General features: G+C 35.8%; 2 protein-coding genes across 16 annotated transcripts in view; both read left to right on the plus strand.

Annotated features, from left to right (window-relative positions):
• The window catches only part of LOC140750442 (uncharacterized), a 111,316-nt gene extending 105,810 nt beyond the window's left edge, over positions 1-5,506 (plus strand). For 13 of the 14 annotated variants that reach the window (XM_073083959.1, XM_073083957.1, XM_073083968.1 and 10 more), the window contains 2 exons: positions 1,409-1,464; positions 3,477-5,506. In XM_073083959.1, the coding sequence (XP_072940060.1) occupies positions 1,409-1,464; positions 3,477-4,038 (618 nt within the window). In that variant the 3' untranslated portion in view covers positions 4,039-5,506. Of the gene's footprint in view, positions 1-1,408; positions 1,465-2,289; positions 3,064-3,476 lie in introns of all 14 variants that reach the window. The other variant, XR_012103213.1, reaches the window with a different exon arrangement.
• Positions 5,507-6,596: 1,090 nt separating this feature from the next.
• LOC140750481 (uncharacterized) lies at positions 6,597-16,951 on the plus strand. 2 transcript variants are annotated; one of them, XM_073084027.1, is made up of 9 exons: positions 6,597-6,755; positions 10,396-10,527; positions 10,941-11,084; positions 11,351-11,571; positions 11,788-12,324; positions 12,398-12,739; positions 13,002-13,242; positions 13,318-13,617; positions 16,447-16,951. In XM_073084027.1, the coding sequence occupies exons 2-9, from the start codon at positions 10,413-10,415 to the stop codon at positions 16,809-16,811; spliced, it is 2,265 nt and encodes a 754-aa protein (XP_072940128.1). In that variant the 5' UTR covers positions 6,597-6,755; positions 10,396-10,412; the 3' UTR covers positions 16,812-16,951. The 2 variants fall into 2 exon arrangements, with proteins under 2 accessions (XP_072940128.1, XP_072940127.1); XM_073084026.1 differs by lacking the exon at positions 6,597-6,755 and adding an exon at positions 8,875-9,010.
• Positions 16,952-17,176: the final 225 nt, after the last annotated feature.

A 17,176-nucleotide genomic window follows, 5' to 3' on the forward strand; every position in this document is an offset into this window, starting at 1 on the left:
AAAGAGTTTCAGGATTACGAAAAATTGATGTCGTCAAATACTCACTATCTATCTCTCTCTCCTTCCATGACTCAATCTCTATCTTCTACTTTTCCTTATTGCCGCTCACAGAAGGAAATATCTCTTTCCCTCCTTATTTGTCCCTCTCCCACTTTCTGAAAAGTCATGACTTTTCATCTCTCCTTACCCCCCTCTCTCTCCCTATTAATTTTCCCCATCTTTCTTTCTATGTTCTAAGCTTCCGAAAGTATCATTTCTTACTTCGATAGATATACACAAGAACTCTTAGAAGAAATTATTCTGTGACCTTCAAAGAAACGCACTAACCATTGCTATTTAGCCTTATCAAGGGTCAAGTTTCGTATGCCGTAGTCCTTGCCTTGATAATTACCACGATATGATAACAAGAGGTCTTATAAATTGTCGCAAAAAGATTATTTTCTAATCAGGGTCATTGATCTATAAAATAGGTCAGTGGACCATTGTCTGATATTAGATATTAAAGGACAATGCCCATGAAAGTATGGACCGCCGTCCAGAGTTGCATCAAATTGAAACTTGTTGTGAACTATGTATAATTAACCAAATACTACCACCAATAATTATTTTTAGATCAGCACCCGGGTTCTGAAGTTATTTACCGAAATGTTACTTAACCTCATAATCGAAAATATCCGACGATAGACTGATGGTCGGTTTTAACTGATAGTAGGTATCTATAATGTAGTTCGACTAACATATTCCATTTACTTTTAAAGTAAGTAGGTAAAAAAACCTAAAGTAATCCTAAAAACCTAAAATAATGAATTCCGAGTATAAAATACCGCCATTTTAATTTTTAAGAACAATAATCAACATTTCGTCTTATTTTATCTTAAATGGAACCCCCTAGTTCAAAGAAACTATTCAGATCGACAAACTATGTAAAAAAATCAAAAAATAATTTTAATATTACTTTCATTTTGATGCATGAGAAAAAAACATTAATCAAAACACTAATAGATCTTATTGAATTCCGAGTATAACATTCCGCCATTTTAATTTTTAAGAACAACAATCAACATTTCGTCTTATTTTATCTTAAATGGAATCCCCTGTTCAAAGAAACTATTCTGATCGACAAATTATGTAAAAAAATCAAAAAATAATTTTAATATTACTTTCATTTTGACGCATGAGAAAAACTAGTACCAAGAATGGGCATTCTCCTTTTATCATAATGTTTTTGATCAGACAATTTGACAATTTGATCAGACAAATGAAGACTTTAGATTTTTGTTGGAGGTAAAGATTTTTGTATTTATTCAATAAAAATTGGACTGTTCGTTAATGTCATCATCAGCTAAAGTCAGCTGTCAATATTTTTATCGAATATGTATAATGTGAATCCGTTACTTTTATTTTACAGTTGCGGCCGCCGATGGGTTCGGCGTTAACGAGTTCTGAAAATTCCGGTTTAGTGAGGTAACCACTTCCCAAACGCTATTTCTAAATCCACTACATTTACGACACAGCACTTCCTGCAATACATTTTGCCCGTTCTGCTTTATTACCTACTGGTCATGGTTATATTGTGTAGTTTATTACTATTGAATTAATCGTGCACACGCACACTTATTTTCTTAAGTAACGTAGTTTCCTGTACCATTAGACTATAAAACAATTAATTCACCAATTTTGCTATTATTTATATATTGTCTACCTTATTCCTAAGTTTTATATGTATGAATATTTATTGTTTTAGGTTAATCGTCGCTTCGTTACATTCATTGAAGTCGATATTACGAGCATTACATTCATCTATCACTATTTTGTATATACCCCCAATCATCCCCGCATATTATTTATCAGAAGCCAAAACACAATGCTGTACAGCTATACAAGCTACAGTTTCGAAAAGTCAAGAAATAGTTTCAGAATTAAGGTCCTCAAGATGGATCATCGTGTTTAGAGATTACATGAGCAAAAAGATGACATTTAGTCCAACATCCATGTGCAGAGTTACCTTGACTCTATCACCATACTTCACTGGCATTTTTATTTGATTAACATTTTTATTTTCACGTATAATATAGTATTATATCAATCATCTCTACCTCAAGACAAGTCTTCGACCGCATTTTATTTACGTTTTCTATTATTGCTAATATTGTTTTCCTATACATAATCGTGTTACACATTAATCAAACATCGATCATTGCCCTTAAAGATTTCATGTTGTTCTAATTTCCTCACATGCTGCTTTTAATTCCGTTGGGATTATATGAAACTTGGTATTGAAAACGTCAGTTTCCACCTCGGCGGTGCGAGGGTTCGTCCGTCGGATCAGGTAGCGTGGCTCGACTGCTTGCTCGCTGTGTGCCTCTTGTGCTCTGTCAATGTGCTATGCTTGTTGCATCTCTTGTACCAAAAGTCAGAGGACGCTCGCTCCGATAGAGACGTCACCGAATACTGTCATCGGCTCTACAACTGACTTAGGATGCGCACAATTTTTGTCGTTAAGGATTTATGTTAGAAATGCTAATTGTCCAATGTAGAGTTATTGCGATATTATCAAGTGCCTGAATATATTATATAGTACATTTTGATGTACTTATAGGTAAAGGCCTAATGTAATGAGAATAAAGGCCTCTGAATCGTTCCTATAATTCTTAATGTTAAATTGTTATTTGCGTTAAATTTTGTGATCAACATAACATTTTCTATTGAACTTTAAATATTTTTTTCTCTTACAACACTCTTCGCTCATTAAACTTTTGACGCAAAATAACAAAGTGCTGAATTTAATTGAATGTATTTTCGATACTGTTTGGATATGAGATTTTCAAAGCATGAACACTTTTTACATACTGAACACACTTCGCTTGTTATACAAAAACTAATAATGCATTTCAAGGGCTAGTTACTGTATGAGTATTGATGTGTTGTGTTTAAGAGTAGGTAGTGTGTGTTGACTTTGTATTACTTAGATTGACGTTGGACAAGAGAATTCGACTAGACTTTAATATACTTTGATTATGAAACTTGTCTCTGTGTTACACGCTGCCCGTCCAGAACATAAAGGTGAGCCCAAAAAGGCAGGATTCTAATGAGACTTCATTTAAAATTCTATAATCAGTTTTCAGTTGTTTGTCAATTTTTGTCACAATTTATCTTTTTATGTCTGTTATTAATATGCAATCTATCAATATTATGCCTACTAAAGATCGAAATGTGTCAGTTGTCTAAATTAAAGAACTTAATTGTCAAATGTCGATCTTTGATAGGTAAAATATTGAATAATAGATTGATTATTAATAACGGGTGTTAATTATTACGCTTCTTCTTCTTCTTCCTATGTTTTGTGACTATTCACTTGATTATTCAATTGTTACTTTTGACTCTAGCGACTCTCTTAAAGGGCCTATATAATCTAGTGTTGCCATTTATAATCTTCAATCAAAACATTCAGCTAATCCATGCACTCCGCTCCACAGTTGGAATGAACAAGCGAGCGGGAGGAAGCTGCCGTACAGTGAAGCACAAAAGACAAAGCGGCCAGCGGCGGTCAACACGCGGTGTACATGCGGAGCGCGCGCGGAGCTTCAGCTGAAGGCACCGAGCCGCGTCGGCTCCCGCTACCTACAAGCCGTCAACGCGGACTCCAGACGATACATCAAGCGGGACTCCTCCGTCGGCGACAGCACCGACAGAAAGACCCTCTACTCGAGATCTCGATCCATAGAAAACTTCCAGAACCAAACCTTCACCACCGAGCCGTTGCGGACCACGGTCATCGAGGAGATCAAGCACCACACGTCGTACGGGGACCTCTACAACGGCCGAATCAGCAGCAAGGAGAGCGTCAACGGGAACCGCCACAGCCCCAGCCTGAACGGCCAGTCCACAGACACAGATTACAGCTCGGACGGCGGCTACAAGTCGCTACCCTCGTCGATCAACTACAACGGCTCCCCCAAGAAAGTCAGCGGAATTCCAAGAAGATCCATCGAGCAAAAGTTCCTTACCGCGAAGCAAGTGAGAGCGAGTGCTATATGAACCTCGTAGCTGGATTATGTTTGGACGTCCTTCGTTCACGTGAAGTGCTGATTTCGTTCTGTCGAGTCTGTCGCCGAAGTTTGACCGTTTGACCGGCGTCTGTGATTCCAATGCATCTGTCTGTACTGTTGAGTGTAGAACTATGTTTGATTCTAACGGACCGTGGAATTTATACATATACTGTAGATAGGATATGAAATAATTTATTCTATTAATTATGTACGATCTCGTTGCTGACTGGTGAGCTGATGTTCATTTTAAATTTTAGATGCTTGAGTATTTGCAGCGTTCATATGTTAATCTCCGCTTCGTGCAGCTTCATCGCAAAACAAATAATATGTAGAAATAATTAAGCATTGTATGATTTTTTCTATGTACAGTAATGTGTTGACATATCGTTTGGAATGGCTCAGAGAATCAAACATAGTTTATTTAAGAAGCGTTCTGGAGCGATGGGCTAGAGCAACGCTTGTTCGCATTTAAATAATTCCCATTTTGATGTTATTCGATTAATTAAGCTACGATACATTTAGTTGTGTGTTGCCAAATTGTAATCGATGTATCTGTGAGTCCATCCTAAATTATACTTTAATCAGACACATATTAATATCGACGTTTGACATGAAATGTATCTTTTCGTTTCGTACTACGCTTGTTGCTTTGTGCAATGTTTTTTTTTACATTACTTTAAGCTATTGACCCCTGTATCATACAGTCAGCGGATTACGTGAACCGTAAACTATTTTAGTAGGTTTAATTTACAAATTTATATAAAGGCGATAAAATGTTATCTTAGATTTTCTATGGTAGACGGACTAGTAGATAAACCTTGTAATATGTGATAAGAGTGGCTGTAAGAATTTCAGTTTAATTAATTTCATTCTACTATTCGATTGATAACAGTTAAAATCTGTGTATTCGTAATATGGTATGATAAGTTTGGAGGTCTCTGTCATTACTCTATGTTTAGTATCTTTGCCGGCTTGTAGAATTCAATATAATACGTATACCAAAACTGATAAATAATATTAATTACCGCCATATAGTAATGAACGAGGCTAGTTATAATTTGATGTTTCTGTCCTACCGTTATTTAGTATCGAAAGTAGATAGGTATCAAATAGGTACAAATATAACGCTTAGAAAGCATTTTTGTATCCCGATGTCATTTTGAAAGCATTTGTCTAATCGATATTATTGTAACTATCTATTATATTAGTCTTTCGAGTAACGTTAGAAATGGTATTCTTCCGCGACGCCTAATATTAAGTCCTATTGATACCTAGTGTTTTAGTAATCGTAAAATCGTGCATACCTACATTTTATGTACTTATGGCTACCTATATGTTTATTACGTTATGACGCTCCTGTGTTATAAACGTTAAGTCTAAGCCCACTAGCTTTAGGGAGAACTATATTATTATTAATTTAAAATCAAAATTGTTTCAATAAATAATTTTAATTTTGACGTGATGGTTTTTTATTTGCGAATATCCAAGTGGAAATTTAATGCAGCCTGCACATGCCTATAATATTATCTTCCATTGTACATTTAATTTTGCGTAAGTGCCTTGTAATTTTACAGATATATTTCTTTATTATTCTACATAGGTAAGTTTTTATATCATCGCCATATCGAAATAGCTTAATAAAGTAACTATTAATCAATGGTGATAATTTGTTTATAGGAAGAGATAATAACATAGGTCCCACATGATCACCTTGAGAAACTCCAAATTTCAAAACTGATAGTGTTTATAATTTATAGAGTTTATAAGTAATTAATTAATATTTTATATACACAGGTGTTATTAATTAAAATATAAGTAATTATAACGAAACCAGTGAAATGATTAAGAAAAAAACAATCATTCTGGACTAAAATTTTTTAGTCAACCCATTTGCAATATACTTTTTGACATATTTAATTTCATATAAAAAAACGTTTCATCCACCACCAGCTCGGTGAAGGTATTATCTCTACTAATAAGAAGTGGTTATGCTCAAAATACGAAGCTGGCTTGTGACCAGTTTGTGTGGTCCATATAAAATTTACATTTAAGTGTAAATAAAATAGTTTATGGGATGCTCAGTCCAATCTTAGGTGTGTAGGTGAAGACCACAAGTTATATACGAATTTGGTAATGTCTACAACAAAACTACAGCTCCACTTTTACCATGGATGACTACAGTACCACAGTAAATAATGATAAAATCCGAGACACGCACCTATTTTAAAGCAATTTTTTTATTAAAATAAAAATAAAATTATCATTTGCCTTGACGCTAGACGAAAACATCGCAAGGAAACTTACACACCTGAGAGTTTATAAAACTATTTTCAAAGGTAAGTATATAAAATTTACCACTACGCACTTGGTAAAGTGCGAACACTCTCTGAAAGGAAACCCTTTCCCAGCGTGCGCCAATTAGACGTTGAAGACGACCATGGTACCAATACTTGCGACATAGGATCTATAGACATCCAGCGAATGTTGACTTACTCATAGAGTTCTTGAACCTTGGACAAGCGTCGATAAGGCGGGAATCACAGCGCGAGCACGGGCGGCCGGTCACTCGCTCGGAGCCTCAGTACGCGCTCCGCTGCTGCCTAATACAATACATTTGTTATCTATTTATAAAGGAACATAATTGTGTACCTATTCTTAATTTTCGTGTCTTGTGATGAACTTGTAACTTAACACTAGAATATTCAAGTAAGTATTAGTGCTTAGTACCTACTTAATTTTTTTGAGTTACAATGATGATATTACTAAGTTTACCAAATAATGTTTTGCATAATAATAATATTTAAAGTAAACCGCAAGTAAAATTATTTTAATGAAAGAAAATAATCAAAAATGTGTGTGCAGTTATTAGATGTATGTGTAAATATACATTTAGGGTCCATTGTTCCTAGAATTTGGAGTTGAAACAGAGAGATTACAAATACTTTTATCAAATTACAAACAACTCAAGTGAAAACACGCAAAACTTTTGAGTTACCGTTTTGCAGCAACTATCAGTTATGCCACAGTATAAGGATTACTTATAGACATTTGTACAGTGGTTATACTGTTTTTTTCATAAATAATATTATTGGTGAATGATAGGTACCTAAATTTCATATGGTAAAATCTAGTTTTTAATATATTTTACTGTGGAAATCTTGCACTATACCGAAATTTAAACTTCCAGTAACTAGAACCGTTAAAATATTTATTTTATAGGTAAATATTTTTAAATTATAAAAAATACAAAGTGATAGCTAAGTAAACCGAACAATATCCTTGAATGGGCAAAAAATATAGCATAGCTGAAAGCGGATGTGTACCTACTGAAAAGTTCTTACTTAACTGGAGCATTCAATGAACACTACGATACCGCGTACCAACCGCCTCGTTATCGTAACTAGAGTAATAATGTCCGACGATCTACCGATTGATGTTTGTTTGATTGTTTGGCGATATCTAATAATTAACATGACGAGTCGTGAGAGGGAGCGATAACACACTATCGTATGCAGCAGGGTCACAGAGATACACGCGAGTGCAGGAGTCAAGATGAGCAAAACGTCCGCTTTTATATTACGTGTATATCAGTAGGTACATAGAGAGATGGGGTACTTAGAGTATAGATCATATTATTGACGTAACTATCACACATCACACCCAATGATTGCGTAAAGGAATCGTTAACGTGATATTAGAGGGTACTCGTGTCGTATAATTAATTATATAGGTACATTCCTTCCTATGGCCTTACTATACCATTTTATTTAATAAATGTATATTGTTTTTAACGTAGCAAATAGGCATATAACTTGTCCGTCTCAGCTTAACTGTTTATTACAGCCCATTGATACCATCACGGAAGCCTAAGAGAGCCAGGTACTTTGGTATCTTTTTTTTTGTTCATGAGGGTGAAACCTTCAAAAGGTACCCAACGCGGTGGGAGCGACGCGCGGTTTATGTGGGATTTTTACCGCACTAAACCCCCAACCCCGGCAGCCGACCTCAGCGCTTGGTGGAGAACTCCGGGATCTCCAGCGGAACATAACCGGAAGCAACCATTTAGTCGCCTCTAACGACAGGCAGGTGATGCGGTAGCCCATTCTTGTCCCGGGACTACAGGGACATGGTATTTTGATATCTAGGGAAATTTTACCCGATTTTCTGAGAAAAAGATTAGGTTATGTGGGATTTCTACTCACTACCCCCCTCGGTGGGCTCCCTAAGCAAATAGGAATGCTCCAAGATCACTTATAGAAAGCACCGGTGCTTTCCTTGCGTGAATTCGTGAGCACTACATATTTTTGTCTCTACGAAATCACAAGCTCAACAGTTGGAGTCCCCACTCTAATCGCTTGTGACTTCTATCTCATTTAATCTTCAAACGCATTCGATTATTTCTGCAAAGCAAGTCACTAACATGATTATTAGAAACAGAACAAACGTACACAATTAGAAGATGTTGCAAATTGCGGGGTCATTGAACTTGACCGATTAAAAAATGATTTATCAAAATAATCCATAGATAGCGATTTATTATGATTTTATACAAGCTCTTTGGGTCCGGTCTACCTATTTTTTTTATTTTTGATGAAAATAACATAAATTCTTAAACTTTTAATACAAAAAATCTTTATATTGCGTATACCTACAGCCAACTTTCTTTACACCATCAACTATCAAGCACTAAGCAAATTTTCGTCTTACTCTCAAACGATATAAAGCTACGACTCTAATTAATGTGTAACATATCATTTAATTGATCATCAAATCAATATAAGTTATTGTTCAATAATTTAATAACAATAACACCAATTACGTCAAAAACTTATAGTTTAAATTAGTGGCTACTTACTTATGCACCTGATAACATAAATAAGCCTTCAGTGAAAGCATGACATGAGGCGAGCGGTCAAGTCAGTGAAAGTGAATACACCGGCGACGCTGCAAGATAAATCAAGGCAAGATACATCTTTATTTATTTAATTTAAAATATAAAATAATATTATAATTCGCTAATACATTTTAATAGTTAATTTAGTATAGGTACGTTTCATTTTATACATATTTAATACAATAAAACCGATTCAGATATTTTTTAGCGCATTAATTTCATATTTTAGATATAAAGTAGATGTAGCGATCCATCTATGTTGATGGAGCTGTAATTTAAAAAATATCGTATGAAAGCATCCAACGAAATTTCCCAAATTATACCAAACTTACTAACTAAAGTAAACGTTTGAATTTCGACGGATAAGTAAACCGTTTTTTATAAAAATGTTACAAGTTTGCTATTATGTATAATACCTATGTTCGCGCAAGTAAAGTTAAGTAAAGAAAGACAACTCCAATGGTGTAAGTGTTACTTATGCAACATTCAAAGGGAAAAAATATACGATATGAGCCTTTTGGGATTTTTATTGCTCTTAGCGTCACTTTCTAATGCACCTAATACATTATTTTTTGCTCAAAAAACAAACAGCGCTGAGACAAAAAAAAACTATTCTGAATAGTGTAGCTCTGGCATACTTAATATTATCTATTAACTTGAGACGAAATAACGTTTACAGGTAGGTACAGTGTTACAGTGTTCCTGTTGAAATATTTAGCAATGAAAGTATAACTAGGAATGATCCTAATGCATGTGCATTGTTTTAAAAAGGGGCTTGATATTTACCTAAGATGATAACTGAGATTCCAAAGTTCAAGATTGTATGTTATTTATCAGAATAATATAAACGTGCATAAAACGAATTGTTTGTGCGAACGGGTGCAGTTAGATATAAATACATTCGTACTTAAGTCATATTCTAAGCAATATGACTTAAGTACGATTATCCGACATTGATATCGGCGCCTGCGGTTGTCTCGTGTATATTGTCACGTTTGTTCCAGAAATAATTAAAGTGTTTCACTCTGATCTGTTAAATACAGGAATTTAAGTAAGTACAAAATTAAAAACTTTGTCAGACGGTGGTACGCATTCTTTTACTATAGTGAGTAATAGCAATAGAGAAGATGATCAAAAACAGTTGCTTAGTGTGGGTTCGCGCCGCCTATTTGAACATCTTTAGAGGGCTATGCGCAAGGACCTATCCTAAGGTAGCCCCCTAACTCTATTCCCCTCCCCCTTATTTATCTATTATGTTTTGATTTAAAGCGTTTCACAGGAGTCGTTCTTACTTACCCTTCAGAAACAGTAACGCAACAAATCAACTACCCAACCAAAGTATCTACATTAGCGTACCTTTGCCAAAAAACATAAAAAAACAATAATTCAACATAAAAAATCAGTTCTGCCAAAATATTGAATAGTTCCAACACCTATTAACCTAATTCACAGATTGTCCTCCATGTACGATGACGAAATCAAAGAGAAGGAGTTTGCGGTCGCGACTACTTGAAGAGCTTTACACATGCTGCGCTTTTTGGATTGCCCTCTCTGCGTTACCAGCGCTAGCTTTGTCATACGTTGGTAAGTCCATCTAGTTTTAGCAATCACTTAATACTGTTTTAGTTAAAACAATATTTGCCAATATACTAATGTAATTAAATGTAATCGGTAAGCCTACTATCACATACGAGTACGTAAGTCAAAAAGTCACGTTAAAATCAATCTTCTCACAAATTGAAGCAATAATAAATGTCTGACGGCCATGACTAGTCGTTCTAACATGGATTGATCGATATTAAACAACCATCTTTGCATGGTAATGTTACATAATCTATGTGTAATTGTTTGTATACGGACCTGCTTTGAGATATAACGGAATATTGTTTACGTAATTATTAAGACAAAAAAAAACAAAGATAAGCTAATGAGTATCGAGTTCGTGTGTGCTTGTATCATATCATTACTATGCAACAAATACTATTTTGGTATTTCAGTGGTTCGAGTAAGCAAACACTTGTGGCTAAAGCTTCTGACCAGTCGATACCCACGACTAGAGTTTATACGGACGGATACAGTCAGATCATTGCTCGACACCCACCGGAATCAGGGCATCATAAATGTACTGTTAGCTATAAAAGGTAAAATCTCGTACTTAATTTACAATAAGAATTATTCGTATATCAAGGCTCCTCATTGTGCCTTTAACTGCAAATGGTAGCGAGATAATGAGTTGCTAATCATCGCCGATTTTGACGGAAACAATATCACTGTCTCTTTAAAACAAAATTTTACGCGTTTTAACTATGTATAAACCGTACCAAAATAATAATTAGGTACTTTCACATTTACCTACTGTAGGTAACATGATGTACTTAAAATAAATGGAGATTATAATGTATTTTAGGTAATCTGAATGCTGAGGATATAAAACAAGAATTAATTCGACACGTAATAGATCGTCGTGATAAAAACGGGGACCTAATGTTCCCCAGGTTGCGACACTGCCTAGTTTCGGTCTGGGGGAACTACGCATGGGACAGGAATGTGGCTTTTAGACCCGAAAACCATTTCCTTGTCGCGAATGCAGTGTACCGCGGCCGACCAGTTACTGACGCTAATATTCAGGTGAATCATGCAAAATGTTCTCTCGATGTTGTTACTTATTTACTCATATTATTTACTAAGTACATTTTTGCCTCCAATTAACTACAGCATAATCTACTAGGTTCGACTTTGGAAATGTTAAAAAATGACCCATTTATTCAGTAGAAGTTACTGAATGAATGGGCCTTTTAAGTATTACTTTTATTAGATGGAATAAAAATAATAATATTTTTTCAGGATTATGTAAGTGAAATTATATCCAAATATTTTCCGAGTGAGAACCCACCCTGGCAGTACATAGTTATACCATGCGTTTCTCCGGAGCCGAAATATTACATCTTAGTTCGAGTGCACCATCTACTACTCTCTGGAAATAAGTCAATTAACATCGGAGATCTACTGCTTATAAGTCAATCACCACAAACACAAATGACAACCCAGCACACAGAGTATACTCTGCAAAGTCCATTGGGAAAGTTGTTACCTGCGCCTTCAGCTATTCCAGAACTATGGAGCAAATTAAACGAGAGCTTGTCTAACGTATGGAACGAGTTCATTTCAGAATATGATCCAATGGAAAGCCCACGAGCTCTGAAGACACGGCCCGGAGCCTTCCACGTGGCAGGACTAGTCTTAATGTCTACTGCTAGTGCCTTGCGGGAACTGACTAAAAAGCGATCAACCGATCGAGATCAACAGCCTATCGTAACTGCAACGGAGTTGCTGATGGCAGTGCAACGCGAATGCAAGAGAAGGAACTTGACAGTAGCAAAGGTACGATAAAATTCACTAAGATTCCTAATTCACTCTTCAAGTTCTGATTTCCATAATTTATCATAATTTTCAGATCTTAATGTCACCGCTTGTAACACTAGATCCGCGCAAATGGCCTCGAACAATTTTAGGAACGGCTATGACCACAACTCGTACTATTGTTACCTTCCCATATAAGGTGTGGGACGAGTTGTTAGCATTAAATGAATTAAGGGCCACAGGTCACGTGAGACGATCGCACACCATGACCTGGAAGTATGGAGAGATAGCTCAGTTATGGGCAAGAGCATCTGCAGAGGCGTGGAGAGGAGTCGTTCAAGCCTACAGAGCTCCATCCAGACTATGGACTGACACAGTAGGAGCTGATGATGGAAAACGACATCTATTGCAAAGCGTTTCCTTATGTGGAAGAAAAGTGAGTAAATTGAAATATCCCTACTTATTTGTAGTCAAGTCACTGTTATTTAATTATAGAAAATAAAGAAAATCTTTCAAATTTAAAACCTAACAATTTCCTACATATTAATCAAATTAATAATTAAGTTTCTTATAAACCGAAAAATTAAGGCAGTTTCGCAAAATATAAACAAAAATGTGTAAAAAATTGTAATTATGTTTAACACTGGCTAAATTAAATTTTGTGGATATAATTTATGTACATCCCTTAATATTTTAAGGTAACATCATGGTCACACCCCGTGTCCCGTGAAAGTATGGAACGGGCGGCACGAGCTTTAGGAGTATCGTGTACAGACATAGCTTTATATGCTGCCACGGAGGCTTTGCGAGCTTTCTTTGAGCAAACACAAAGCACTACTCCAGATAACATTCTGGTCACCGCCCGTGCTGCGACAGAGGATTTCCTGTACACGTTTGCAGAGGGAAACGGGAAGAATTACAAGAAATCGCAAACTGGAGGTATTGAATAAGTTGTATGGCTGATATCATTTGAGAATTGATTAACAGTTGAGTTATAGTAACAATATTTTTTAGGAATGATCTGCCTTTCGCTACCTGTGGGAGCATCACCCAGGCGAATATCTTCCGTGGTGGAGGAAGCTTGTAGTCGCCAAAGCGCCATAGCAGGAGCGTGGGCAGCGCAGGCGCGGTACGGCGCCCTCACTAGATGCGTTCCCTCCCCCCTCGCTAGACTCACGCTTAACTTACTGTCGAGGCGATACGCGGTATCTTACGCCGAAATAAACGCACCGGCAGATTCGTTATCACGTACGACGTTGTGGGGCCAAACTGTGGACTATGTTGTATATTGGCGGCCACCTCAGGCTAATATCAGTGAGTATATAAAATATTATTATTAATATAGACTTTTACAAATAATTTTAATTCACCTCATATTTTTGTAAAGTAAGAAAAAGTCAAGGATAGATTCAGAAACCTTCTTTTTTTTATAGCTTCCTATGTGTACTTAAGGTATCAATTTTAAAGTGTACGTTTTTCTACACGCCCGTTATTAAAAATCAATTTATTCAACTAATGCCTATCGAAGATCGAAATTTTACCATTTCTAGTGGCCAGAAACAGTAAAATTTCGAAATCTAGTAAATCTCAAATCTCAAATCTCATTTATTCAAAATTGATTCATATAGAATACTTTTTGAAAGTCAACAAACTACCACCGCTTCGGAAGGTATTTCGCTATGGAGAAGAAGCGGCGCAAGAAACTCCATACGTGTGCATATTTGCATCTTTTAAAGAGTAAATAATATACAATTTTACATAGTGGTACATATAATTAATTTTTGATGTTGGAGCTGGAGTTGTCATACCATACGGATTTATCATTTAAGTACTGATTTACATTATAATAAGCTTTTTTACATAAAGTTAATTTTATAGTAGATTTAAACCTTTTCTCGGATAGATCGATAATGTCTTTTGGTATTTTATTGTAGAAACGAATACAGTTCCCCATAAAAGAATTACACACCTTGCTTAATCTAAATTGAGGTATGGCCAATTTATCTTTATTTCTAGTATTATGACTGTGCCTATTATAATTTTTTTCCAAAGAAGAATAATTTTTGCGAGCATATAAGATATTTTCATAAATATATTGACTAGGCACTGTCAAAATATTTATAGATTTAAACAGTTCTCGTAAGGACTCACGGGGGCGAAGACTATAAATGGCTCTAATTGCACGTTTTTGAAGTATAAAAATGACATCTATGCTAGCAGCGTTACCCCACAGCAGAATACCGTAAGACATAATGCTATGAAAATAACTAAAGTAAACAAGCCTAGCGGTTGGTATATCGGTAAGATGTCTTATCTTCTTTACCGCATAGGCTGCCGAACTAAGTCTACTACATAACTTTGCTATCTGAGGGCTCCATTGTAGTTTAGAATCTAAATTTATCCCTAAGAAAACTGTTTCATCTACAAATTCTAAGTGATCATTGTTAAGGGTAACATTCATCGTCAGCTTTTTAACATTAGGCAGAGCAAATCGGACACATTTAGTCTTTTTATTATTTAATACAAGATTATTTGCGCTAAACCAGTTGTGAATTATGTCAAGTGCTTTATTGACAGCGCTCACGTCGTTAGATTGTCTTTTAACTTTAAATATTAAGGAAGTATCGTCAGCAAACAACACAACCTTTGATAAGTCCTGCATTACATACGGTAGATCATTAATGTATACCAAAAACAAGAATGGCCCCAAAATAGAGCCTTGTGGGACGCCTACTTTAACACCAGAACCTAACGATTTGTGTCCCTTAACCTGAACTCGTTGTACTCTATTATCTAGATAAGACCTAAGCAGTTTTAGAGACGTACCGCGTATACCATAATATTCCAACTTTAACAAGAGAGTTTTATGTTCTACACAATCAAATGCCTTAGAAAGATCACAGAATACACCTATAGTATCTTCCCAAGCGTCAAAAATGTTTCGCATTAATTCAACACCCGCATCAACGGTTGATCTACCTTTGGTGAAGCCGAACTGTTTATTATGGAATAAATTATAAAAATTAAAGTGTACTAATAATTGATTAAGTATTAGTTTTTCAAATATTTTACTAAAAACAGGCAAAACAGAAATTGGTCTATAATTACTAGGATCTTTGTTGTCACCAGACTTAAATAGAGGAATGACCTTACTTTGTTTCATTAGATCAGGAAAGCAACCATGATCAACGCATAAATTAAAAATTTTGGCTAAGTAAGGAGCTATAGTCTCAATAATAAAACTACAAATTTTTATAGACATTCCCCATAAATCCTCAGTAGTTTTAATATTTATATCTTTGAACACTTTAATTACTTCTTTGCTATTAACGTGTCTAAATATAAATCTATCACTGCAACTTTTTACATTTTCTTTAAGGAAATTTACAGAAAGAGCAGGTGAAGACTTTAGAAATTGTGTAGTTTTCATGGGAATATTAGTAAAGAAGGATTCAAATTCTTGTGCCACATCCTTATGTGATGTGACAATGCCTTTTTCAGTATTAAGAGTTATATCGTCAGTATACATATTTGACTTACCCGCTTCGGCATTTATTACTTTCCATACTGCCTTTATTTTATTATCGGATGATTTTATTTTGTTATGATAATAATTTGACTTAGCAATTTTGCAAACCCTTTTAAACAATTTAGAGTACCTTCGAACATGCTCGTTAAGCTTGGGGCTAGGACTATTGGCCCTTTCATTATACAAGTCAAAAAGAGTTTCCCGACTTATACGAATACCCTTAGTAGCCCATTCATTGAATTTAAAACCGACTGATTTCTGATATTTTTTAAGTATAAATATTTTTTTAAACTCCGTATTTATTATTTTAAAGAAATTTGAATAAACACTATTGACATTGTTATCATAATTTAAAATTTTTAAACTATTTAATAGCTGCTGGTTAAACTTTTTTAGACGCATTTTTGTTATTAGTCTATATTCCAAAAATACTTTATTTTCTGTGTTCTGAGTAGGCAAGACAGGAGAAAGATTGATTATTAATAACGGACGCTAGTATAATTAGATGGATGCCTCGGTTGATTTAGGCTTTAGACTATTGGATATTTAAACACTTAATGAAAAGTTTGTTTATTGTTATAAAATCTTACTTATTGAGACGTATCGTTTGGCAGGTATGTCGTTGACGGTGGTGGAGTACGGCGGCGCGGTGCGGCTGTGCGTGATGGCGGACGCGCGCCTCGCGCCCGCGCACGCCGCGCCCGCCGCGCGCTGGCCGCCCGCCGCGCAACAACTCATCGCGCGTATAGACCAGCAGCTCGCGCGCATCGCACAGTTACCGCGCCCGCCAAACATCTCAAACGTCGTGCAAGCCGCAAACATTCCCGCTATAATCCAGCCAGACCACCCCGAGCAGGACCTACCCAACGAACCTGAACTCGATGACCCCCAGCCGAGCGCTTCAACGGAAACGCTCCGACCCCCCAGCCCCACAGTCGTTAGCCCACCCCCGATGCGTCGCCGCATAGCACATAATTGACTGTAGATTGATCGACCTTGGGTATTGACGTGGACTCAGCTATTGCAAAGTTTACAAATAGTCAAGACTGTCTTATGCCGGTGTTGAAAAGTTCTCAAGTTATATGAAACGCGCCGTTTTACATACCTTCGATCACTACCTATTAGCAAATACGTACTAAAACATTTTTCAGCCATGCATATTGTCACATGTTCGGAATTGATTCTACGGGAAATATAAAATTAAAATTATATACGTACAAGGTACAATAGTATCTACCTTGTAATAAACAATTACATAATTCATATATAGTTGCCTGTTGTTACAACATATTCGTAATAATGTGTTTTTATTTCCATCAAACTTCAAATTAAATATTCTTATGA

Source organism: Epargyreus clarus, unplaced genomic scaffold, assembly GCF_041222505.1.
Source record: "Epargyreus clarus isolate Ecla_fem2 unplaced genomic scaffold, WU_Ecla_fem_2.2 ptg000019l, whole genome shotgun sequence".
NCBI lineage: Eukaryota > Metazoa > Arthropoda > Insecta > Lepidoptera > Hesperiidae > Epargyreus > Epargyreus clarus.

Excerpts from the sequence above, each read along its gene's own strand:
- LOC140750481 (XM_073084027.1), top strand. The coding sequence starts at position 10,413 with ATGACGAAATCAAAGAGAAGGAGTTTGCGGTCGCGACTACTTGAAGAG. Across the intron at positions 11,572-11,787 it reads TTACTGACGCTAATATTCAG|GATTATGTAAGTGAAATTAT; the intron begins GTGAATCATGCA and ends ATATTTTTTCAG. Across the intron at positions 12,325-12,397 it reads GGAACTTGACAGTAGCAAAG|ATCTTAATGTCACCGCTTGT; the intron begins GTACGATAAAAT and ends CATAATTTTCAG.